This window comes from Chlorocebus sabaeus, chromosome 14 (genome assembly GCF_047675955.1).
Source record: "Chlorocebus sabaeus isolate Y175 chromosome 14, mChlSab1.0.hap1, whole genome shotgun sequence".
In the NCBI taxonomy this organism is placed as follows: domain Eukaryota; kingdom Metazoa; phylum Chordata; class Mammalia; order Primates; family Cercopithecidae; genus Chlorocebus; species Chlorocebus sabaeus.
This window is the reverse complement of record NC_132917.1, coordinates 103,443,136-103,470,548: the sequence shown is the minus strand read 5'-3', so window position 1 is coordinate 103,470,548 and position 27,413 is coordinate 103,443,136. Positions and strand designations below refer to the sequence as shown.

The following is a 27,413-nucleotide window of genomic DNA, read 5'->3' as shown; positions in this document are numbered from 1 at the left end:
TGACTAGGTAGGCGTTTGCCTTAAGTTGTCTCTTCTGTGGGGCTGAAGCACAGGCCTGGCCATCACAAAGCCTAACATCTGTCAGGCCCAGTCTGTGACGTCGCTGACAGGGGTGAGCGTTTTCCTTGGGTCACCTTCAAAGTACCTTCACTGTGTATCTCTTTGGAATGAATAACACTGAAATGACCTGGAACACTGAAATGAATGAGCTGTAACTGCCATTCAAAATAACTTTCTAGCTAAAAATCCTCCCCTTCAGCCTACTCAAAATGAAGGTGACAAGGATGAAGACCCTTATGATTCCATTTCCACTTCATAATATTCTTTCTCTTTTTCTTAACACTTTTTCTCTAGCTTACTTTATTGTAAAAAAGGACTTAAACTAAAGGTTCAATAGTGAGACATGCTTATGGTAGGAAATCCATTGTTTATTAATCAGATGCCAAACTGTATTCATGGAAACGTAAAATTTGATGTATTAATACATGTCTTTTGCATAATCTTTAAAAATTATTTGGTAAGGCAATAATTGGAATTAACTTTTTTCTTTACATTTGCATGGGAAGGCTGTATTTAATATTTAAAAGCATACACCATCTTCGAGCCCTATTGTAGAGCCTTTTTAGATATAACAATTAATGAATCAATTAAAATGTTTATTCCTCTAATCAGGTTCTGTTACACTGTAATAGAGTTAGCCTAGTCTGAGATATATGTATTTGGAATTAAAAGAATTGAAATTTTCAATACTCTGAAGCTCTTACCTTTCAAGAATTTGAGCCATCACAATCCCATTCAACACAAATGAGAGTGGTTTCATACACAAATATAAAAACTGGGACGGTTCTGTTTTCCCGTATGTACCATTTTCTCCATAAGTGATTAAAGGTTTACATGTGATTTAATATTTAAACTTTGGTAAGATTTTTCATAGAAACAAGGAAAAATTTCCTTTGTCCGTGTACCTATACAAAATTCGTTTGGTAAGCAGGGTTATCCTAACTGGATACAAAGAGCTTCATCTAAATTAGAAATTTAGTCTCCAGTCATACTTATGATTCAACAGGAGCCAATAACATAAAAAAGGATAAAAATGTTTGAATTTTTAATTCAAGATGTTTTGTTCCAGAAATCAGAAAAATCACAGCCTCTGTGTCGGTATTCTGTCTGCCGGGCATCTCATGCAGTGACATTTCTGTACCCTCCAGTAGAAGAACAACAGATTCCCATACAAGCTCTGCACGTACTGAAAGGTCTTAGAATACATTCTGAGTCATCAACATAATCCATATGCTGTGTAGACTGAAAAGTTGATAATAATCCATTCACAGTAGATAGGTTCACTCTACACCTAGAAAAACTCATTTCTTGACCATGCCATTAAGAGAACAAAGCTACAGTTTATTAGCTACACTTAGTAAGATATGATTTTATCTGAAAAGGTGCGGCAAGTTTACAAAGAAAAAGGATCAAAAAATGATGTGCCAGCGTGACACTGAAGTGGTCTGCAAAGTCCCCATCTGCATGTTTGACCTGCACACCCCCAGGGTGGCCGACCCCTGTCTGAGGGTGTCAGCTAGACACAGAGTGGATGACGCTGGGGGGATTCTAAAGGAAGGTGTCATCTGTCAGGGACGAGGAACCATGGTTATACCACGAAGCTGGTAACCAAACGGGGCTTCTGCTTTCCTTAGAAGGGGGTTGAAGAAAGGGTTGGTTAAAAAGTGGGATAAAAAGTAGCAGCGAGCCACACACTTTAACCTCGTGTGTGCCAGAGTGTTCTTTTTCAGATTGGTGAGAGAATCAGCACGTGGTGGTCAAGCCTCAGCAGATAATGCCAACAGCTGCTTCATCCGGGCAAAGTGATCTCTTTAATCACATTTTTAAGAAGAAAGTACAGCGCGCACTTTGACAAAAATATTGCAGATTATGAAACACGACTTTTAACATCAACACAATTTGGGCCATACAATAAATGCAAAACGTGCTGAGACTTGTACTAACCGTGTTTCTCTACAGTTTTTACATAAATCAATACCCTCACTGCCCAGGTAAAACAATATACCCCACCATAAAACTGAGCAAACGCTGAGAGAAATCTCTTCACAGACACTTTGTGAGCATACGCACCAAACACATGCTTTTAAAAGTATCAGACTTTGAAGCCAATTTCTAGTTTGCTCATTGACATAACTGTTCCCAACAGTCTCCCCTTAGCATTACATATAAAGTAATAAACCCCGACTTTTCACTTATAGGTAGTTCAAATCAAATTTTGTTACAACCAACACCGAAGACCTATCAAAAATCTACAGTCACATTGGAACTTTGGTTGGATCAAGTGTTGTCTGGACGAAGGAAGGCCTTTACAAAGGACTAGGGCTCTCTCTAGTACAGAAATTTAGATTGTGACAGTATTTAGATTATGAAAATATTTAGTCAATACTCTCCTTCATAATGACTAGTGACTAGAATTTAAGAGTTATAAAAAGAAGAAAGTATAGAGAAAAAGCCAAAGTCAAATTTATTTTTATTGCCTTTGTCATTCAACAAACAAGAAAAAAACTGATAATAATTAAGATTTAAGTTTTCCTTTATACATGGTCATCCAAATTCTATATGGATGAATTACTGAAAGCTGAATTTGGTCTACCTGTTTAACAAGAAGTGATATAAACATTTTCATGTTTTCTCCTTCAGTTCCAGAAAGTTAAACTCTTTAACATAGTTATAAACATAGGAAACCAGGAAAAATGAGGAAATTTATTCTTTAAGGTCACTTTCAATTTCTGTATTTCTTTTCAGATTTCATACTGTAGCTATTCTGAAAATTGATTTTTGGCATTCGCAAAAATCTACATCACATATCTTGATGAATCATGTTATAAAATGTTATGTCAGTTTTCATTTGTGTTAAGCAGAATAAATGTATTTATATATAAATATTTTCATTTAAAATAGAGATTTTGGCACAAAGTCCTAAGCCTATAGTTTTCAAATTGCATTCTATGCTACTTTCCCTGGATCAAGGAATTGTGCTCCTATGAACTTGTACCTTGTGTACGTAACCTTTGCTGTGTCTCATGCAGTATTCTAAGACTTTAGAACATGAAAAAAAGGTGTAGATTTACTTCTTCTTGTTGGTGGAGGTGGAGAAGGGGTGGAAAACCACTTCTGAGGATTTTTGTCTTAATATTTTCATGTTCCCCTCCTGATAATACAGTAGGCACTTGCATCCTTTGGGGTATCTTCAGTGGGAAATCAAAGGACTGTGTGAGTGACTTCATTTACTTTCTACACTCAGAAATGCAGAGGTGTGTTCCAGTCAAGTTTTAAAGAATTATTTAGAAGAAAGACAGGCCAATAAAATCTACAGTTAAGAGATAGAGAATCAAATACTAATCTTTAATGCTTATATTCCACTTCTTTTCTTTCTGCTGTACTTTTAAAAAGTACTCCAATGAGTATAATTCAATTTTATATGAAAATTCTGAGTTACTATATTATCGAATGCGGAGAGGTAACAAATTACAGACTAGTGCAAAACAGTAGGACTCCCACATTCTCCAAAGTGCTTCCTGAATAGAATTCAAAACTTGATATCTCACCAACTTGTTAAACTTTAGAATATTGTATCTATAAACTTTCTTCCTTGTCTGCTTGGAGCCTCTAACCTGGAGGCTCAAAATTCAAGCATCACTCTACAGAAAAATTCTGCTGAAGCAGGTGATCATAGATCGGCATAGATCACCTGCCTCCTCCTACTACTATTGCACAACATAAAACCCACCAGCAAGTTGTAACCAGGTGCTGCCCTGTGCCCCCACTTGCCACATGGACCCTCATGGGTGGAACTTCATCAAAAGCTGCTCCCAAATCTGTCAACACAATAAGCTGGTGGATACTTGGGCATCCTTTCTCTCTGCCCCATTTAAACAAGAAGAAGAAATGGAATTTTGATGTCACCCCCAAACACACAGTAGACAGAGGAACAAGTTAAAAAACAGACTCTCAGTAGTTCATAGGAGTCCTGGAACCTCCAATCTGCGCTCTGGGAGTCAGGCCATTCCTTCAGGATGACGTTCCGATTGTTTGCCCAGTTTGAGTCATAAGGTGTCTCTGCTTCCAGCTGTGCTCTTCACTTACCAGCTGCTCCATCGGGTCAGGACAGGGAAAAGCTTCCACCCTGAGCTTAGGAGTCACCCCCAAGCGCCATCCTTCTCCCCTGGGAAAGAAAGCTGTTCTCGATACTTTTAGTGCCATTCACGTAACGACTGATTACAGATATACATATTTTTTCATAAATAAAATCTGAAGCACATACGTAATATATTAAAATCTTCACCAACAAGGGTGTGTTAAAAATTTCAAGTTCTGTCATTCAAGTTCAATAAAGGCACACATTACCATTTTTTTTTTTCAGGCCTGCAAATAATACAATTGCCACCCGTAAGTCACAAAAGGCATTTTGTGGGACTATTTTTTATTGGATTTTCCTTTTCTTCAGATTTGCCTCATTTATCCGTGGCATGAATCTATCGCCCCCCAGGAGTATTTAGATGCACAGAGAGTTTTCATGGATTCCACTGTTTTGTCGGGTTTCAGAGTAACAAACCACAGCTGTGCTGGGTCAGACACTCACATCTGCTTTGGCTGCTTCTATGAAGGCTTCTCACTCCCGAATCTGGCTTTCCGGCTTCCAGGTTCCGATGCCCTCCAGACCAACCGTGGTGGCGGCTTGGGCGGGATGCATTCAGTCAAACTGTCTTCCCTCTCTGGGTCAAACTGGTCTTTAGAGAGAAGGGGCTGCTGTAGTAAGCCTGGCGTCTGGGTGCCCTTTTCTCTGCTGTGGGGTGTTGGGGGGGTGCTGGGCTTCTCTCGGCCAGATTCCACATCTACCTCGTTCTTCCATTCCATTTTATAGGCCTGGGAGGATTTCTTGGAGAACTGTTCTGGTAAGAAGCGCCTGGCTCTGGGCTGCAAATTGAGCACGGTGGTCCCGGCATCTGTGTCTGAGTCGCTGCTATTGCCATCTATCACGGAGCAAAAGACAAGGTGGGCACGCATTTTAGAGAGAAGGCATTGCAAGAAACTTCAGTACCTTAGTGGGTCAGGCAACTGATACGTCCTGGGGCTCTGGGGAGAGGGGAGGTTAGCGGGCTTGTGCTAATTTTAGGTGAGTGGCCTTGTGCATCTCACATAACCCCTGCGAGCACCCATGCCCACAAGTATATATTCATGCTAACTTTGAAGAGCTTACTGTGTGCCAGGCATTGTCCTAAGTCCTTTCAAATGCGTTAGCCCATTTTGTCTTCACAATCACCTACTTTACAGATGAGGTAACTAGGTTCAAGAGGTTTCTGTAGGTGGTGGAGCTGGGATTCCAACCGAGCCCCTCTGGTAGTAGCAGCTGTGCTCATCTGCCCCAGAGGGATGATCCCAGGAGGGCTCAGCCTGGCATCTGGCACACAGTAGGCGGTCTGATAATCACATGCTATGGAGAAGATTCTTGCCTTGATCTGGAACCTCAAACACGGCTTTGCTGATTTCCTTTACATGTCCACAAAAGGGCCAAAACCCTTTGCAAACAAAGGGAGGAGACACCTTTGGAACCAGATTCAGGTGCTGGAGCGCTGTAGGTAGGGCAGTGAACAAAATGCTTGTCCAGGAGTTGACATTCTTGGGAACTGAGAGCATGTTTGCTGGTGGGACCAAGGGCCACTGTTCTAAATATTCAGTGCTGCCTTGTCTTCCCCCGATTATTCTCGCCTCACCCTCCTTTACCACCAGCCATCATTTAGACTTCCCTCTTCACAGTTAATTAAGCAAGCCCCCCCCAAAAAAAAGAGGGGTAATGATTGTTCCATCCCACATTTAAAGAAAATTTTATTTTAGATTCTAGGGGTACATGTGCAGATTTGTTACATGGGTATATTGCATAGTGCTGAGGTTTGGGCTTCTAAAAATCCCATCACCCAAGTAGTGAACATAGTACCAACAGGTAATTTTTCAACCCTTGCCCCTTGCCCGGCTCCCTACCTCCCACCTTTTGAAATCCCTAGTGTTTATTGTTCCCGCCTTTGTGTCCTGTGTATCTAATGTTTAGCTCCCACTTGTAAGTGAAAATATATGGTATTTGGTTTTCTATTTCTGCATTAAGTCCCTTAGACATCCCACATTTTAATAACATGAAATCCTAATATACTTCTTCTGGGGTTCACAGACGATGTCTTCGGTGTCTACATAAAGACAACTATCACATTAAAAAGATATTAGACATTATAACAAAGCTTTATAGTTATGGCCAGAATAAATATAAGGCTGCTTTCATGAAAATATATTGGAATTACTGTAAAATTTTAATTACTTAAACATTTGCAGAATTACAACTTTCTGTTTACCTGCCCTTGAACCCCATGGTGACAATATTTGCTGGAAAATAACTGATTGGATTCTTTAGAAGCTGCACAGAATGCCTTTCCAAAAGGTTGCAATGCGGAGTAACATTCACCCAGTGATTATTTTAGATTTGCAAACTCTTGAACTCATGCTTAATGAAGAAAAATAATAGGAAAATTTGTCTAGTTTATAAACATGGGCAAATAAATTTAAAATTTTTCTGCTCCAACTATATTCATTACCTGCATTAAAAATAGTCTTCCTCTTTTGTAGCTTTTCTGGAAGCTTTGTATTTTTAGGTAAGGATAAATATCGGGAGGTTGAAGTGGAAGCCTGTAAAATATAAAATCATACTTAAATGATAAAAGTGGCACTTATTGTATAAGATTAAAAATTGTATGGCAAAACTTCATGTTAAAAACTAGAATTTTAATTCCTGATTCCAAAATTACTTTGTGGAGGGCTGTAACTATTATAACTTGAAATAATTAAATCCCTTCCAAAATAGAATGGAGATCCCTACAAAGGGAAATAGAAATAAGTGGGAAATAAATTAGAAACACATATGAAAACCACTGGCTCTTCTCAAAGAAAAGCTACTGAAACATCTATGTATAAAGTACTGCCAGAAAGACGTTTAGAACCTACATGTATGGGGAAGAAGATATGTTTACAAATATATATATGTAAGGTTTTTTTTTACTTTAATAAATCTTTAAAATGATATTAATAGAACAAAAAGTATTACTACAGCTAATTTACTGGCATTTCAAGTACCGCAGTCACTAGTGTTTTAAATTAACTTTTAATTGACACTGCTACATTTTACACATAAAGTAACTCCTTGTTCACATATAACCATTTTGATTTCTGACAACCCAATATAGGATATTATTAAAAATAAGCCTGAATTCTTGCTATGTGAAGCCAATATATCATATTATTATTATTATTAAGACAGAGTCTCGCTCTGTCATCCAGGCTGGAGTGCAGTGGCACGATCTCGGCTCACTGCAATCTCCACTTCGGTTCAAGCTATTCTTCTGTCTCAGTCTCCCAAGAAGCTGGGATTACAGGTGCATGCCACCATACCCAGCTAATGTTTTTTTTTATTTTAGTAGAGATGGGGTTTCACCATGTTGCCCAGGCTGGTCTCGAACTCCTGAGCTCAGGCAATCCACCGACCTCGGCTTACCAAAGTGCTGCCATTACAGGCGTGAGCCACCACACCAGGTCCAGAATATTGTTTTTAAATGGCTTTCCTCATTTATTGACAGTTCCCTAAACCAACTGCAATGCTGGCCACACTACCTGTGAACACTAACATCCCCCAGCCACCTGGCCTTCCTGCAGCTTCTCAGAGAACTGTCAACAGCCACTTGATTGGCAGAGCTGATGATACCATCAGCTGATCAATGGAAGGGCTGTTGGCTCCACCCCTGGAAGTCTCCCAGAGGCACACACTCAGTTACCCTGTGTTCTCGTTTCAAGCTGCTGTCCTTCCTAATGCTTTCTCGCAAACTGTGCCGCCGGCGAATCAGAATCTCCTTGGCTTGTCTCTCATTTGTGTCGGCAGTCAGACTGTGTCTGTTGTAGGATAAAGTCTGAAATGAAAACACATAGAGGACATTAAAAAAAAAAAAAAAACCTGATCATTTCCCCAGAAATTCCAAGACTTTACCACATTTCTTTGGATCTGCACCTCAGCTAAGCACTTACAACTTCTGTGCAGAGCAAAAAATTAAGAGTATAAAAATTAACAGTCTTCAGATCTTCAAAGAATTTATATTTTCTTTTCATTTTGTGTTTTTTTTTTTCTTTTTCTTTTTTAGAGTTGAGGTCTTGCTCTGTCACTCAGGCTGGAATGCAGTGGCGCTGATAGCTCACTGCAGCCTCCAACTCCTGGGCTCAGGCAACTCTCCCACCTCAGCCTTCCAAGTCAGTATTACAGGTATGTGCCACATAGTTCATCCTTCAATAAAAGTCAGATCATAAGGTTTGTCTTTCATTGAAAAGTGTGATTTTCATAAATGAGAAAAATGATTGATTTCATCAAGTGCCGTGTCTACCTTGACGTCTCTTGTAGGTATTTAGCCATCATTAACATCTGGAAATAAAGTACAAGTCACCATGCTCCAGCCTCTTTTGAATAGGAATTACTGACTTTAAAAACAAACCACTTTGAGCCACTTGGTGGTGCCATGCCCTTCTGATTAACTTCAGAACGTTCCCTTTTTTCAACTGGGTTGTCACATGAAGAGAGCTGGTGACACTCCTCACAATGATTACATTCCAGTGTTTGAAAACTAAAATTCCTAAACAAGGGCTGTACATGGCATCCGCTTTTAGTTTTATAGGCTATATAAAAATGTGGTTCCTAAAATAAATCATAAATAATAATTAAATTCATTTCTGATAGAATAAACATGTACTTCTTGGGAATATCCCCATGTCCAGAAATATAGTAGGTTCTATTGAGAGATGCAAACATAACACAGAACAAGGCTTCATTCCTGCCTTGAGGAGTTTACCATCTCATTGAGCATCTAAGGCTAATACAATTATACAAAATCATGGAAATAAGTGCTGCAACTACATGGTACAGTATAAGCTCCAAGTGCGATTCCATTTAACCACAGGATGGGAATAATATGGTGGCTATTGGGGGAGCCTTAAAAACTGGAGGCTTTGGACCAGCTGACAGGAAGGTGTGAGATGCTCCCGGGGGATAGTGAGAAATCCACTTGGGCCAAAGTACAAAAACAGAACCTCTCACTCCCTGGGTGTTTCAGGGAGCAGATGGGTGAGGGAGATGTGGACATATGGTTGGATAAAGTGGAACTTGGAAACAGAGTCCAAATTTTCAATGAATAGTTTAGCTTGGGAGCCACAACTGTTGTTTTGTTTCGTTTTAAATTAAAAGGTACTGTAGGAAAAAGGGTCAGGTAAGAGTCATGTGGATGGAATGGGGACACCCATTCCTGTGGGGAGACCAGCTAAGAAGCTGCTGAAACACCCCCACGTGAGTGAGGAGGACTCCTGACAAGCTGTGTGGCCCGAGCGCCACTTCACCTCCCTGTGCCTCAATTTCTTCATCTGTGAAATGGTGACAACAGTAACACCTACCACTCATTGGAGAATTAAATGAGTTAACACATGCAACACACTGAAACGGGGCTTGGAAAATTGAGGGCACTCTCTATTCCTTAGCTGTGTTGTTAGCAAAGTATTAGAATAAGGTGCTAACAATGGAAACGAAGTGAAAGAAGTGACTCAGGAGAGAAGAAACTATAGCACTTTATAAACAACAAGAAGGGTGAGCTCCATTTTAAAAGTCTAAGCTATAAAACTATTTCTTTAAAACAAACAGCAATCAATTCATTTCTGTAAAATTAGTCTACATGTGTATTTCTTTATATCCAAGACCACAACAGCAGAACTCCCAGGGGACCCCAAGGCTTCAGCCATGGTGTCCAGGAGGATAGTAAGACCCTGAGGCGGGGTGGAGAGAAGCAGAAGAAGAGAAGATGCCCAGCATGGGACCTGCTGAGCCCAGTGTCATGGTGCAGTCTCCAATTACAGCGCAAAACCAGAAGGCATCCTGTTAGCCAACGGTAAGTAAATATTTTGCTACATAAATTATTCTCACTCGCTGACGGATGTGATAGAGATTTCTTGATAGGAGTTCTCGAATTTCATCAGTTTCGGCAGATGTGGCCCTCCTTATTTTTTCTTCACGACAATCACTGTGAAAGTTTAGAAAAAGAGTATTTTACCTTTCAACAAATATTAGAATCATTGATTTTCTTCCTTAGAGCGATAAGTATTTAATACGAGTCTTCAGTTTTAAAAATAGCCCTTGGGGATTATTCAGTAACTTAAAATAATTCCAAATTCTGTAACTCTTATTTCAGTTTCAAAATCATTCATGGCACGTTTAACAGTTCACAAGTTTTCAGAGTCTATTCATGTCATTATATTTTCAAGGAAGAAAAACTACAATGGCTTATAATGCTACATCACTTTATTATTTCTAACACTCCATAAATAAAGTAAAATAGAATAGTTTTCTCCAACAGAAACCTAATTGACTTCAATTTACCCTTAAGTTTTCATATTTTAAAAACCTTATCATAAATATTTGCAAACACACTGTTTATAACATGTATGTATATCCAGTCAGTCCTCATTTGTGGGTTCCATAATCATGAACTCACCTACTTGCTAGTATTGATTTATAAACCCAATATCAGAATTTCAGTATTTTTGCAGTTATTCACAGACATATGCAGAGTGACAAAAAATTTGAGTCATTTTACACACTTTCCCTGAAGATGTTGAACAAGGAGACATCTGCTTTCTTGTTTCCACTCTCGTACTATAAATAATGTCCTTCTCACAGTCTATTTAGCGTTATGATTATTTATATTTTTACGTTATTTATTGGTGATTCTACTGCTTTAAATGGCCCCCAGGCATTGCTGAAGTGCTGTCTAGAGTTCCCAAGCACAAGAAGCCTGTGATATGCCTTACAGAGAAAATATGTTAAGTAAGCTTGGTCATACATGAGTTTATAGTGTTCTTGACCATGAATTCAATGTCAATGAATTAGTGATGTATATTAAATAAGGTGTCTGTAAACATAAACATACATAAAATAGGTTACATATTGATTGGCTGATGAAAATTTTGTGACCAAAGGCTCAAAGGAACCTAACCTCGTATGTCCCCATAGAAAAACGTTTCAGTATTTGCAGCTGGGTGCAGTGGCTCATGCCTGTAATCCCAGCACTTTGGGAGACCGATGAGGTGGGTGGATCACCTGAGGTTGGGAGTTCGAGACCAACCTGACCAACATGGAGAAACTCAGTCTCTACTAAAAATACAAAAATTAACCGGGCGTAGTGGTGGGCGCCTGTAATCCCAACTATTGAGGAGACTGAGGCAGGAGAACCTCTTGAACCCGGGAGGCGGAGGTTGCAGTGAGCTGAGATCACACCATTGTACTCTAGCCTGGGTGACAGAGCAAGACTCTGCCTCAAAAAAAGAAAAAAAAAAAGCTTTCAGTATTTGCATATCAGTATTTGAGGCTACTTTATGGAATGTAACCACCGCAAAGAATGACCATTGGGACTGCATTTATATGTTTTTATACTAACTCCTCCCAAAAAGGGTTTGAGGCAGGCTACAAAAATATGTAGTACGAGAAAATAAAGAGAAAAGAAAAATCAAGAAAAAAATTAAAGCCAGGAAGGTTAATATGCATAAATGCAAGTCTTCTAGAAGAGGCACTGAGGACACAGAAATTAAAGAGCATAGTTTTCTTGTATTTTTCAATGCAAATTTAGCATTGCTGTGAACCAATCATGAAAGTAATTACTTGGGTACAAAACCTGGCGCACAGTGGGTAATGGATACATGGAGAGGAGCAAACAGAACTGATGCTTCAGCGGGACAGACTTCTCTAGAGTTGGATGATTCATTTTTGCCTCCTCTCAATTGCTCAGATGGTTTATGAGAAGCATTTTTTCAGGGAAAGGTGTTGTTGTTTAGACGGCTGTCCCATTTTCTAGTCAGGTTTTTTTTTTTTTTGATCATCAAAGTTAATTCACAGATTTTCAGAGTCGGAAGGAATATAAGAGCTCATTAAGTAATGATCTATCTTTTTGATATCTCATTTTCTTCTATAATGTGCACACCAAATTCCTACCAAAATATTTTTGCATACATCTAGTGACAAGTGTACGACTACATCCCTGTTTATACTTAAACAATTTTTTATAAAATGTAATATAAACTACACGAATCTTATATGTTCAGGGAAGTGAACATACTTAGGCAACCACTGCTCAAGTCAAGAAACAGAACATTCACTAGAATCCCAGAAACTACTTCATGTTCCTCCTACCAATCACTAATTCTCTCCCTCTTTGCCAACAGCAATAACTATTCTGACTTCTAATGTCATAGATTCACTGTGCCTGAACTTAAACCTTATATGCATGAAACAGTATAATATGTAGTCTTTTGCATTTAGCTTCTGTTCCTGAGCATTATGCTGAAGATTCATTTATGTTATTGCATATGGCTATAATGCATTCAGTTTCACTGCTGTATAATATTCCATGGTATAAGTATGCCACAGTTCATCTGTTTTGTTGTTGATGTATAGTTGGCGAAATTCCAATTTTTGGATATTGCAAACAATGCTTCTATGAATATTCACATGCATGTTTTTTAGAACACACATGATTATTTGCCATTTGTATATCCTGTTTTATCAAGTGTCTGAACAAGTTCCTTGTCCATTGTTCTATAGGATTGTCTTTTTTCCCGTAGCCCTTTGTCAGTTATGTGAGGCAAGTATCTTCTCTCAGTCTGTGATTTGCCTTTTCACCTCTTTAAGGATGTATTGGGCTAAACAAAATCTCATGATTTTAATACAGTTCAGTACATCAATCTTTTCCTTATAGCTTGTGCTTTTTGGAGCTTGTTTAAAAAAAGTAATTTCCTATCACAACATTAAGGTATGTTCCTACAGAATCTTCAAAAGCTTTTTTGTTTCACTTGTCACATTCATATCTACAGTATACCTTGACTTGATAGTGTGAGGCAGTGGTTAATTTCATTTTATTTTCATATGAATACCTCATTGATCAGAACCATTTATTCAAGGCATCTTTTCTCCCCCACTGCTTATTCTATAAACTTTGTCATTAATCAGATTTCCATATATTGGTGGGTCTGTTCTGAACTATTTTGTTCCACTGGCTTGCTTATCTGTCCTGTTCCAATATCATATTGTCTTAATCATGTAACTTTATATGAAGTCCTGTTATCTAATAGTGTAAACCTTCCAAGTCTGTACATCTTCAAAATTGTCTTGACTTTTTGTATTTCCATTAAAACTTTAGGACCAACTGATCTAAACATACACACACACACACACACACACACACACACACACCCCCTGGGATTTTGAACGACATGTCATTGAATCCAAATATCAGCTTGAGGAAAATTTAAAATTGAACAATATTGAGTATTTCTTTTCTTCTAGTAATATTGTCTTTAATTTATCTGTTTTGCATTCAATATGTAGCTTTCTGTATTTTTCTCTTTTTCTTTATTTTGGTTATTTCCCTCTTACCTGTTTTCTAATTAAGCATTTCTCTCATTAACTCGGTCTAATCTGCTGCTACACACATCAAATAAGATCATAAAGTCAGTTACTTTATTTGTAGCTCAAGAATTTCCATTTAATAATCTCCATGATATTGCCAAACCTTTCAATGTAATTTTCTTTCCTTAAACATACACAGACACAGACACAGACACACACACACATACACACACACACACACACACACATTTTATACTTTAAAAGTCTGTCTGATAATTCAGTTATCTGAATTCCTGTTATGCTTGTTACAACTATTTTGTTTCTTTTTCTTAATGTTTTAAATCACATTTTCTTTTTTTGTTTTTGTTTTTTTTTTGAGACGGAGTCTTGCTCATCACCCAGGCTGGAGTGCAGTGGCACTATCTCGGCTTACTGCAAGCTCCGCCTCCCGGGTTCACACCATTCTCCTGCTTCAGCCTCCTGAGTAGCTGGGACTACAAGCGCCCGCCACCACGCCCAGCTAATTTTTTTATTTTTAGCAGAGACAGGGTTTCACTGTGTTAGCCAGGATGGTCTTGATCTCCTGACCTCATGATCCTCCCGCCTCGGCCTCCCAAAGTGCTGGGATTACAGGCATGAGCCACTGCGCCTGGCCTAAATCACATTTTCTTGTCTACTCATACATTTGGTTATTTTTTTATCAGTTGGATATTGTTTAGGAAAATTCACAGAAGCAGTTTAAGGCTCTTTATAATCCTTGTTTTCCTCCCTGGGTAATTTAATCTTGTTTCTCTCAAGGGTCTAAAATAACATAACATAAAACATATAAAATAACATAACATACACATGTCTAAGGTTTCATATTTTAACCAGAATCTCATTCTGCTGTGAGATCTTAAGACATCTTTCTAGGGCACAGGTCAGTTTTTTTTTTTTTTTTTTTTTTTGAGACAGAGTCTTACCCTGTCACCCAGGCTGGAGTGCAGTGCTACGATCTCGGTTCACTGCAACCTCTGCCTTCCGGGTTCAAGTGATTCTCACGCCTTAGCCTCCTGAGTAGCCGGTATTACAGGTGCACACCATCATGCCCAGCTAATTTTTGTATTTTCAGTAGAGACAGTGTTTCACCATGTTGGCCAGGCTGGTCTTGAACTCCTGGCCTCAAGTGATCTGCCTGCCTCGGCCTCCCAAAGTGCTGGGATTACAGAAATGAGCCACTGCACCTGGCCTGGGTCAATTTTTCAAAATTATTATTACTAGTTTCAAAATACTATCAATGCATATTTAGCAATACTAACTTTTATTTTGCAAGACCATACTTACTTTAGAGATGGATATGTAGGGACAGTACTTATCATCCCAGTCTCTGCCATCTCAATGGCATGTTTTATTTCAAGCTTTTTATATAAAGATACAATGCTTGACTTTGGTTGGTTTTCCCGAATCAAAAGCTTCCGCAGATATTTATCATCAAACTTTTTAAACCTGTAAATAAAGAAACTTTCAATAAATTAGTACTGGATTGACTAAGAAAATTGTCGTTGTTTTTACCAATAAAGTCATTTCCACCATTCCCAGGAGAATACTTAGTAGCAGCATTTAGCTAATCTGGTCATTTTATATATTTAGTAGGTGCCTACCTATATAAATGTGTATGTGTATATATACATATGTACGTGTATGTGTATATATACACACACACATACACATATGCATGTATGTGTGTGTATTATACATATATATGCATGTATGTGTATGCACATATACATATAGATATGTATACATACACAGATATGTATATATACACATACACATATATGTATATATGACACATACTGCTACATTTTTATATATGACCCTGATGCACATAAATCTAGTATTCACTAATTATAGATTAAAATATATATGTTTCTCTCTTTACCATTTCTCTACTTCTGCTTTTAGCAAAATTGCTCAGAAACGTTATCACTGTTTGTTTTCTCTAATTCCTCTCCTCTGATTCTCTCTTGAATATTCACATTGCTTCAATACTGCATTAAAGCTACTCTTATCAAAGTGGTCAGTGAACCACATGATATAATTGCAGTGGGCAATTATGAACCCTCATCTTTCCTGCCCTCACTTGTTTAAACTATTGTCTTCATTTGGCTTCCAGGATACCACCCTGGGGTACCCCAACCTCTTTCTCACCCTCTCTCTCAGTTTTGTTTTTTTCTTTTGACCTCCTAATGTGGGAGTGCTCTGGGCCTCAGTTCTTGGTTCTCTTTCATACCGCCACTCACTCCCATCACCATCTTGCCCAGTCTGAATCTGGGTCTGCCCCTTTTGGTACTGTGCCCCTCTTCCTTAGCTGCAGCCTCACTGATGTCCTTCCTGTATTAAAGACTTACCAGCAGTGCTCCCATTTCTGAGTCTTTATACTTACTATTCCTTCTACTAGGAATCCTTTTCCCCAGATACCTGCAGGGCTCACTTTTTACACTTCTTTTAAGTCTTTCCTTGACAATCATTTTCTCAAAAGTGCCCTTCCTATCCATCCTGTTAGAATTGCACACAGCCTTCCTCTCCCAGCAGTCCCCATCTCACTGCCCAGATGTATTTTTCTCCATAGTAGTTACCACTTTCTAGCATGACATACAATTTACTTGTCTTACTTTCTGTCTCCTGGCACAAGAATGTAAGGTCTACATGGGCAGAGATTTTTTTTTCCCCCCATATCACGAGTGCCTGGCACACTATAAGCACATGTGGTAGAATGAATGATTTGGTCCCAAGTCCTCCCTGTATCCACATCCTCTGCCATATTACTTGGCAATGGCCTTCCACCATGGCCTAGATGACTTGCTTTGCCCTGTTCCTTGCCAGCATGCTCAATAATGTTCCTTGCTTTGGTCAGTGGGCTATTAGCAGACACAATGAAAGAAGCAGTGGCTTAACCTGGGCTTGCGCATGGAGGCTTACATCTTGTGCTTCAACAATCACTATTAGAAAAATATGCAGAGTGGCTCCTTAGTCCCAGGACAAAGGTGACTGTCACATGGAGCAGAGTCACCTCACCCCAGTCACACCAGATAGGTCCAGCCAGAATCAGCTGGCAGCCAGCCAACCCACTGGAGCACGTGAACAAGCCCGGCCCCAACTTGGCCAAGCCCAACCCCAATCAGCCTCTTGCCTCATGCACTTTAATAATAATGACGTGTTCTGAGCCGCTGAGTTTTGGGGATGGTTTGTTACACAACATTATAATGCCAATACATAAGTGAAGCAGCATGCAATAAATATTTGTTGAGAAAGAATTAAGTGTACTACATGGTCACCACAAGTCCAAGGAGGTTTATAGACACACCTGTGCCGTGAAAGAAATCAGTGTTAACCCACATTCTTGTTGATAGTCCTTTGTTCTAAATACTAGAGGGCTCTGAATAATTAAAGAAGAGCCATCCTGAATGTGCTTTGTTTTTGGCTGGCCACTAAAGACTGGGTCTACTTTTTTCTACTTTTAATTGGAGTTTTATGTTAGGCCCATTGGGCCAGGACTCCTGGCAGCAACACACCTTTTAAAACTTTTATTATTGTTGTTGTTTGAGCTTTTCACTAGAGAGAAGTAAAAGGAAGAACAAGCACCAAGGACAATGGCATCTGCTCTATTTCGTGTAGTGATAGTGTGTTTTCCTTGCTTCAGTTCCACACCTTTCATTTCTCTGCTAAGCTACACATAGATGTTCTATTTCACCATCATTAGCATCGCTTGTGCCAAGACTGAGAAGGGTCCCTACCGTATCCCCCTTCGTTCTCAAAGGATCAAATACCTCAAGAATTCTCTGGCAGAACCACTGGAAATCCACAGCGTAAGGATTCCAGAGAAAAGGGAAAGACACTCAACATGCCTGAAACAATAGCTTCTTTTTGATGCTGATTTTTAGTAACATTAACAATCACCAAGGATGTGATCTCAGCAGAACTCATTTTAAAAATGTCCTGTGTCCACACCACATCCCGCTGCACCCACTTCCCTGCTTTACCTATGTGCCTTTGACAATCCTGGAAACTTTGAAATTTTCCTGGGAAAAAATTGTGCACGGAAATACATCAGTGCTTTCAAAGTTATTAAAAGAAGTGTATCCACTGCAGTGGCAAATGCTAGCCACGTAACATTCCCTTTCAGGCATGGGGCAAGGTTGGCTCTCTCATCTTTAGCACTTACAGCCAATTAGTCTGGCAGCCTTTGGATGTGTGCCTAGGGCAGACTCATGGGGACCCCAGAGATAATGTCTCTGCCTGAAAGACAGACGTAGCCAGACTTTCTCTGACATTTCTTCTCCTGAGTTCCAGACCAAACCCACATGAGCACAGCATCTACCTCTTCCTTCTGACAGTGCCCCAGGACCAGGTGGCCTCATTACTGTGCGAGGCCAATCTCTATTCCCCCGTGTGGGAGGCAGAGCAGCAGTAGACATTTTGAACCTAATACTCACTTTGGAAAGGGAGCCAGCTGTTCTGGGTTACGCCTCTCATATGTCATTTCAGGAAAATACTGAGGGGATGCTAGGGAAAGGGAGGAAAGTGATTGGGTTGAAAGGAACAAGGTAGGCAGAAAATAGGCATTGCTATGAAAACAGTGGAGAAGAGAGGCTAAAAGGTCTGTTCCACTGACTTGGCACAGACAGGGACTCCTCCATGCTAGGAAGGTCCCACAGTCATAGGGCAGATGTATAGGATCTCTGGTCTACCACCTGCCTCCAGAAAAGGGCGTACTTCCCATGAGAAATGGCCATTTAAAAATTGTTTTATAATAGAGAATATAATTTGCTTAATTTTATTACCTTGTGTTCCCAGGTAGCTAATTGGGCATGCTCTCCATACAAACAAAATCTTTTTCCTTTCATTATATAGTAAGGCTGAGTCCCACGGCCCTGTCTACATTAGTAAACAGTGTTGTAAAGCTTGTAAAGGCTGTTCTAGCACTGAAAGTCTCTGTCACTCATTATATTACCTAATGGTCTCTCTCACACACACATATATATACACACACACAGGAGTCTGCTTGCTGTGTGATTGTTTTGTTGTGTCTATAATATTACAGAATTTCAGGCCTGAGTCTATGGCTTGTACTTCTTATGTAGCCCAATATTATGCCAGCATATATGAGCAAACAGGAAACACTAAAAAATTCCCTTGTGTTAAGTTGCAGACATTGGTAGGTTGGTCAATTTAATATAAATTAGCAGTGGAGGGAAAAAATCCTGTTAGCAAGTTAGGAAAAATAAAACAAGATTGATCTACCAAATATAGTTTAAAACGTGTTCTTCTGTCTTCAGGGATTAGCTTAAATGCTGCCTTCAAAAGTCTCGCCTAGCCAGTGATGTGCTAATAAATGTTTAACAAATTGCTCTGTGAAAACAAAGGGCCTTGATTTGTAGCGTTTGTCAGTTTCATGATGTAAGCCCTGATTCAAGCAAGCACTCTGGACAGTGCCAAATGTGCAGTCAGGAAGAGAGGTACGTGATGAGCTCCCACTAGCAGGTGGGGGCTGGCTGCTCTACCCCACTGCTCCTAGCTCTGCTGTCAGAGTTGGCCCTAACTTCTCAACCCATAACACTGTTTCTCAGTTTATATTAAAGCATGCATCTAATTCTGCCTGTCTAGTCTACCTTCTCCACTTCAACTTTAAGATCCTTGAAGACCAGTACTGAACTGTATTTATCCAACACAGAGCCTTTTACAGAGTGGTAAACTCTGTGTGTGTGTTTGTGTGTGTGCATGTATGTGTGTGTGCGCCTGTGTGTATATGCATTTATATAAACGTATGTAATTTTTCAGATAATTTTAGATATATATATACAGATAGATAGATATATTTCTGCTCATCTGTTTACATCCTTAGATGATCTGAATCTCTGCATTTGACAAAGTCCTGCACCACGTGTGGCAAAATGGATAGTAATGGAAGCCCTAGTTTTCAGCCAAATACATTGCAGTCCTCAGTCCTCTTTGCAGAGAGGAATGGCCACATGACTGAGTCCAAGCCAATCATCAGAAGAATCATATGGCAGCTTCTGATGGTTTCAGTTAGAAGGCAGCTCTTAATAGCACATATGCTTTGTCTCCTCATCATCTTTCATCCTTCTTGCTGCCTCTAATGGCTAATATTGATGCAGCCCTTGTGGTTCAAGAGGCAGTCTTGGAAATGAAGGCTACTCTTAGTGGATCGACTAGACAGAGGGTCCTCAGACCCTGGGGAGTCTTGGAGTAAAACTCATCTATTAAATGTAAATTGCCTATCTCTGGCTATTTACAGAAGAGGGAAATAAGCTTTTACCTTGTTTAAGCTACTATTTTTCTACATCTCTATTATAGCTGAACTTTATCTTAGAGGACATACTATGGTACAACACAGGAAAGATTTCCAATTAAAAAATAATACAAATCGGTAAGTCCTGCTTTCAGAGTAATCCTGGGCCACTTAATAACCCAATGGCATAAGACCTTCTTACTTGTCTCTCCAAAAGTTGTGACCCCAATGTCCACAAACATCTTCAATTCCAGTTTTCACATGATCAAACAACTAAAACAGAAAAAGCAGGCAAATTGATTAGTCTTTACCTGAAATCAATAATCATTTCTAAACTCCAAAGACCTTCATGGCTTTTGCTTCTTATTTAATATTTATTACCAAAAGCAATAAAACAGTTCATTTTCAAACAAATTGATGAAATGTTTGTCATGTCAGTATTAGATAAGTCTTCGATTATTTTGCTCACCTATAACAGTTTGTTAATAATTTTGAAAAGTATGAAATATGGTAATAATTTCCCAGTAGGAACATTTCCAGGCTGAGGGAAGTAAAAAGAAGGGTCTTCTTGTCTCTCTACTCATGCAGGAGTTTAGCAAGCTAACCTGGAGAAGTTACCGTGGGCCATATCTATTCTGTACTCCCTCAGCACATTCCCTTTTCAGGGTCTCCTCCCTGTCACCCTGCCCTTCCTTTCTTCTTCAGGAAATGGACAACTTGGTACCAAGCTGTCTGTAATTCAAATATTTTTCCTTTATCATTAAAGGTATTACACTTTCTTAACACCTACCCGACAGTAGATTTCTTCACTGACAGCTTGTTGTTTCGTATTGGACCTCTTGACATCAAGAAACTCCACCAGTGGTCGAATAGTTATTCCCTGAACAGGAAACACAATTTAAGCATTTAATATATATTTATACAATTTAAAAATTGTTTAATATAAACATTTTAATATAAATTTTTTATAAACTATGTTTTAATATTCAAGGGTAACCTCTCCTAGGCTTTGATAAGCAATGACAAAAGATATTCGGCTACCAAGATTTAACACAGTAAATGTAGCTTTTTGTTAATTTTTCCTTCTTTTCAAATAGCTGGCATATTTTCAAAGGACCATGTCCTCACAAAAACAAAGACCAAAATGGAAGAAGCAGAGAAAGTAATTACAAAAAATAATAAAGCAGGCCAGGTACAGTGGCTCATGTCTGTAATCCCAGCACTTTGGGAGGCTGAGGTGGACAGATCATTTGGGGCCATGAGTTCAAGATCAGCCTGGGCAACATGGTGAAACTCCGTCTCTATCAAAATAATAATAATAGTAATAATAATAAAGTATTATCCAGTTCAGAGGAACCACCTACTTGTTATATTATCCATAGAAAACTTATCAATGACTCCTTCATTTGTTCATTTATAAAATCAATTTTCACTGAGTTTCTACTACACAAGTATCAGGGTCTTGGGCATTTGGAACCCAATGATGAATAGTTAAGGACCTGGGTTCTAGGACTTTGTAGTCTCATACAAAGTCAGATACTTCCGAAAACAGTTACGAAATAAGCAGAAGAGGGATGACTGGACTAGCACAGGAAGCAGGTCAAGGAAAGCTTGGAGCAGAGGAGGCACTGGCAGGCAGTGGTGGAGATGCTGGAAGCATATCCCAGTGGAGACCACAGCACAGCAACGTGAGAGGGGGCTTGCGGCCAGTCTGGCCATGTTCATGGGTGAACTCAGGAAACGTGGAGAACTATCAGCTCTTCAGTAAACTAGGAGGAGAAAAATTCCTGAATGCTACAAAGACATATGCCAGAAATCAATAGTGAACATATCACTTAAAAATGAAACATTACAAGCATTTCTATTAGAGCCAGAAATAACACAAGGATGCTCTGTCTCTGTCTCTGTTCAGCACCGTTCTGTATGTCCCAGTCAACTGAGAAGAACAGACAGATGAAGAGCTAGATGAATAACTACTGAAAATGAAGTGACAAAGTTTTTGTTGCTCCTGGATGATTGACTTTTTGTCCTAAAAAACCTGAAATAATATCTTTTCATTTAAAAATAACAAGAAAATGTAGTACAGTGACTAACACAAATTCAAAATGCCCAATCCATCCCAGATGTTAATTTTTAAATGTAACAGAATAAATGCCTACACAATAGCAATGAAAAAACATATAAAAAGAGAGTGTGTGGGTATATATATATATAATGCTAGTATATACATATACTATCCATTATCTCTGTGTATGACACCCTATCATAAATGTACAAAACCTTTACAAGGAGAACTATACAATTTAACTGAAGAAGATTATGAACATTTTGAGATATCAGAAAAAAAACACAGTTCTCTAGACGGGATAACAATATTGTAATGACAGTTTTCTCTCAACTAACATGTATTGACAATACAATTCCAGTGACATATTCCTGAAGATTTTTACCGTAACATAAATCAGAGGCTGATTTTAAATTAACGTGGAAAAGTAGATGTAACCAGAAGATTTTAGAAAAAGGAGACTGAAAGGGAACTTACAGACATCAAAATGAGCTGTCAGTGAATATACTTAAAAGTAATGCAATACTGGCACAAAATAGGGCAGGTGAGGAGGGGTGAGGGTCAAGATTCCCAAGTTTCTTGCTTGGTGGGCAGATGGCCACTACTTCCTGGCAGGAAGGATATATGGATAGGAAGAGTTGTTAGGATTTCAGGGACAGAGGGTAGCTATATAGGGGGATGTTCCCTGCCATGCATTTGACTTTCATCTCATCTTTCCTCATGTCTTTCAGTCTCTAGGAATGCTTCTGATAATACAAACTGACTGAGACACACACACACACACACACACACACACACACACACCCATCCATTTTTTTTAAAGGAGGTGATTGGTTTTTTTCCATCAGTCTAGCTCTGGGCATTTTTCAGCTTAATTTTCATTTAACTTTCTGAAGTGTGAACTGATTTTGACCAAATTTGGTATAAAACACATCTTGGGTTCTTTTGTATTTCAGTCTACCACTTTGAGATAACATAAAAGGTAACAGCAGTTTTCCAGTCAACACATGTTCTGTAATCTCTAACTTATGTAAATGAAAACGGGTGTAAACATGTGGTTCTCAGAGATGGAAGATTTCACCAAGTTCCAGATTCCATGAAGCCACTAGTTTAATAATAGCTCAAGGAAAAGTTGACAAAATCAATGTAATTTTAAAAACTCTATAATGTGTTCTAAAGATACAAGCTGCTGTTTCACACACTCTTGTCCTATCAGTGTTCATTTAGTAAATAATAAGTGAGTGACCAGTGTTTGTAAATACAGGACATAAAATAAAGATAGGACACAGGGCTTACCCCAGTCCGTATGTTGATTCCTTCCACCCTATAGATGATCTGGAAGTGAAGGCACTACCATAAATAAATCACAACTGATCAACTCCAGGAAGAAGGTGTGGCCTACCACCCCATCAACTCAAGTTTTTGAAAGCATAATATATTTATGTTTATGATCATAAAGCTTATAACAACATGTGTTTGTATATACATTCTGTTTTAATAGGCGCCCTTTTTCTCTTTGAATTGACCGCAGTGGTCATGTCATGCTCAATAACAATTATTTGATGAAGGCTGCCTTACTTCCTCTCCCTCCCTTCTTACTTTCCTTCCTTCTTCAATCCATCTATTTCGCAGGCCGAGTATGTGACATCTGTGTATGCCACATTAAGCCCCCAACATTGGATGTTATATTCTAGGAGCCTGGGTGTCTGGTTGGGAGGGAGAAATAAACACAAAAGTCCGAGAAAGTACCTTATTTTATTTTACCCACATTAGAAAATTTCTAATTTAGATCACCCAGGGAGTAACCTGAGAAGGCTTAGAAAAATAAAATAGCTTGCTACCATCCATACAGGATAAAAAAAAAATAAAACCCTTAGTTTTTCATCAAACTACCAACAGAAATATTTGCAAATATAAGTTAAATTTTCACCCGTTCATTCACTTTGGCATACATACTAAACACCACCTCTGAGGGTCAGGCCTGCCTGGGAGAATCATGTAACAGCAGGAACAGGGAGAGTAACACGGAGAATGATTTGTTTTGCATCTTGTTCCATCTCTGCTTTCCTCCTACCCAGCATCCCCCAGCTCCCATTTATACCAGAGGGGAAAACAAACAAACAAAAAATAATACAACTGCGATGTGAGTGTCATAAGCATTCTTTTCATCTTTTTTTTTTTTTTTTTGAAGAAAATGAGTTCTTGTTTTGTGTTTTTTTTTTTTTTTTTTGAATTAATATTTGCAAAATAGAAAGGACGGGGGAGAGAGAAACTGCCTTATATTTCCTTGCTGATTTAGCAGGTAATTTCCAGAAAAACTTGCAGAAACAATTTTCATGTATTAAAAAATATCACTATCGCTGCTATGCTGTCTTATGGAAGATCTTTCTCACATCACACACTTGGTCACAGAGATCGTAAATTCTGTTGTACAAACAGTGTTTATCTTAGAACGGGATAGGTGGAGTGAGAAGCATTAAAGCGTGGCAGTAGCTGTTCACAGTCCCCATCTGTGTGTCTCTCATTTAGCACTTTCCATGCCGCACATTGATTTCCCCTTCTATGTCTGTCCGTCTCTCCCCTAAACTCCAGCTTTCTCTTTGCTGATCAGGATCTCCCTCTCTCCTGTACCATCAGTCTCCAAACGTGCTCCCATCTTTGAAAATCAGAAACAAAAGGCATCCTATGACAGATACCCACCTCTGGCCACTACCTCCTTTCTCTAAGAAACCTCAAGAGAGTTGCCCATATCTTCTGCCCCCCCATTTCTCTCTTCTCCTCCCCTCTCGAATCCAGCCAGTCGGGGTGTTGTTCTCCTGACTGACCCCAAGTGCTCTTGTGCAGAGGCCACTCATCAAAGCGTCACTACATCCAAGGCTGCGCTCTCCACTCACACTTGGTCTGACCTTGCAGCTGCATTTGTCACAGTTGCTAGACGCCTCTCCTCTCCTTCCTGCGTAGCCCCTTCTGATGTTTCTCCTCCTTTAGTGGTCCCCCTTTCCAGTCTCCTGGGCTGATTCCTCAACCTTTTCTTGATTTCTAAATATTACTGTGTTTCAGGGTTCGGTTGTCAGATGCCTTCTTTTCTATATTCTTTCTATGCTTACACCCTCAATCATTTGTTCCAGACTTATGTATGTTAAAAACTATATATTGAGGAATCCCAAATTTACATCTCCCACTCTGGCTTCTCCCCCAAATTTCAGACTCATATATATAACTGCCTATCCAACATATCCACTTAGATGTCTAATAGGCAAATATATATGTCCAAAATGTGCACATCCAAAACTAAGCACGTGATGTCCCTTCCTTCAAACCCAATACTCTCCAGGTAGTCTCCACCAAATTAAATGTCACCTTCATTCACCTGGCTATGCAGCCACAAACACACGGAACTGTCCTTTACTGCTCTTCCTCTCACATCCTAAACTTGTCACGTACATTGTTCCATCTTAAAAAAGCCTGATCATCTTGCTCGTGTTATTGTGGGATTGTTGTACAGTATTCTAAACTCTATGGAACCCCACCTAATAATGGCATATGTTAATGAAATAGAAAGATGGTGTCCTTTTTAAACAGTACACATATAAAAAATATGACCATTTCTTTGACAAATGAAGGCACATTTAAGGGTCTTCACGAGGTCTATAAAATAGTGAGCAGCATCATTCCAGTTGGAGAGGCTAAATTAGCAAAGGTTCATGTAATTGCTGGGGAAGGCCACCCTACTGTGGCCCCTGAGCACCCCCACATGTTCTTTCAGAGGATGCCAAGACTGTCAGGCCTTGATTACGTTTTTACCTAGGCCATTTCTCAGGGTTGCAAGCAATGAGCACTCTTGAGAAATAAAGTAAGATCACCCTTCTGAGAGAGCAGTATATCGCCAAACTCCGTGTCCCGCTCCTGCAGTACAGACCATGACATGTGCAGACATCCATCACGGGTGCCTTGTGTCACCCCCATGGGACAACGAGGTATGGAAAACTGACACAAACCAACACAAGGCGGTGGCTACAGCTTTTGTCATGGACAAAAAAGTGCTTTGTCTTTGACTCAGGAGTCTTCTGCAGCATTCATGAAATAGTAACAGGCGAACTTGTTAGCTTACAAGTACAATAAAACCCCAGATGCTTCATAATTCTGCACAGTGACTTAACATAAGTTACATCACTCATGTGCAAAAGAGGCTGCTATCTATTGAATTTTGGGTAACCTTCCCGCTTGACGGACTTCTAGATAACCACTTAATACGGAATTCTTGAGATCTGCCACAGGGGGATTAACTACATAATCATTATTGTACTCTAATCATTTTTCCGTCCAAAGAAAAGTATATTGAAAGAGCTCACCTTTTTCTTTCTTCTGTTACAAGTTTTCTTTCACTTTTTTTGTGTTTGTTTGTTTGTTTTGAGAAGGAGTCTTGCTCTGTCGCCAGGCTGGAGAGTAGTGGCAAAATCTCGGCTCACTGCAACCTCCAACTCCCTGGTTCAAGCAATTCTCCTGCCTCAGCCTCCCAAGTAGCTGGGATTATAGGCACACGCCACCGTACCCAGCTAATTTTTGTATTTTTAGTAGAGACAGGGTTTCCCCATGTTGGCCAGAATGGTTTCCATCTCCTGACCTCGTGATCCGCCTGCCTTGGCCTCCCAAAGTGCTGGGATTACAGACGTGAGCCACCGCGCCCGGCCTCGTTACAACTTTTCTTAATGTAGTATATTAAACATGGCAACTCGTGAGGTGAAAACCCCGTGTCAGGTGTCATACTCTATACATATATTTCCCCTGCACTGCCTGGACCATTGTCTAGATTTTACAGCTAAGTAAACCAAGGCCCACAGAGGCTGCAAAAAGCAGGCCTAGAATATCAACCCACAACAGCCTTACTCTAAAACTGTGCTTTATATAACTGTCCTCCACCTTCCCCAATTTTGAATATCATTTAAATACATGAGACATAGCTTATATTTGATATAAATAAAATTACCAATCATATTGGAAAAAAACAAACTCAAATGTCCAAGGAATCAGAATTGTTTCCTCATTTAGTATTCCACGGCTGGGCATGGTGGTGGCTCACACTTGTAACCCCAGCACTTTGGGAGGCCAAGGCAGGTGCATTACTTGAGGCCAGGAGTTTAAGACCAACCTGGCAAACATGGCGAAACCCCATCTCTACGAAAAATATAAAAATTAGCTGGGCGTGGTGGTGCATTTCTGTAATCCCAGCTCCTCAGGGAGGCTGAGGCGGGAGAATCGCTGGAACCCAGGAGGCAGAGGTTGCAGTGAGCCAAGATCGTGCAACTGCACTCCGGCCTAGGTGACAGAGTGAGACTCTGTCTCAAGAAAAAAAGAACAAAAAAATTCCCCAAACAGGACCATATTCTACTAACATGATCGTGTGCCTCATAAAGGGACTATATCGCTTGCTAATGAGCAACACGATTCAAACAATGTGAAAATTCTCCTGATAAACTGTGATATCAAATAATGCATCATACATCGTGTAAAATCCTATTTTTGAAAATAGTTAT

General features: G+C 39.4%; 1 protein-coding gene across 1 annotated transcript in view; it reads right to left on the bottom strand.

Annotated features, from left to right (window-relative positions):
• Nucleotides 1-1,409: 1,409 nt before the first annotated feature.
• SLC9A2 (solute carrier family 9 member A2) overlaps nucleotides 1,410-27,413 on the bottom strand; it is a 91,725-nt gene continuing 65,721 nt past the window's right edge. The window contains exons 6-12 of the mRNA XM_008008268.3: nucleotides 20,605-20,694; nucleotides 20,017-20,087; nucleotides 14,846-15,007; nucleotides 10,049-10,145; nucleotides 7,872-8,003; nucleotides 6,642-6,732; nucleotides 1,410-5,033 (exon numbers count right to left, since the gene is read on the bottom strand). Coding sequence (XP_008006459.3) covers nucleotides 4,660-5,033; nucleotides 6,642-6,732; nucleotides 7,872-8,003; nucleotides 10,049-10,145; nucleotides 14,846-15,007; nucleotides 20,017-20,087; nucleotides 20,605-20,694 — 1,017 coding nt within the window. The 3' untranslated portion in view covers nucleotides 1,410-4,659. The remainder of the gene's footprint in view (nucleotides 5,034-6,641; nucleotides 6,733-7,871; nucleotides 8,004-10,048; nucleotides 10,146-14,845; nucleotides 15,008-20,016; nucleotides 20,088-20,604; nucleotides 20,695-27,413) is intronic.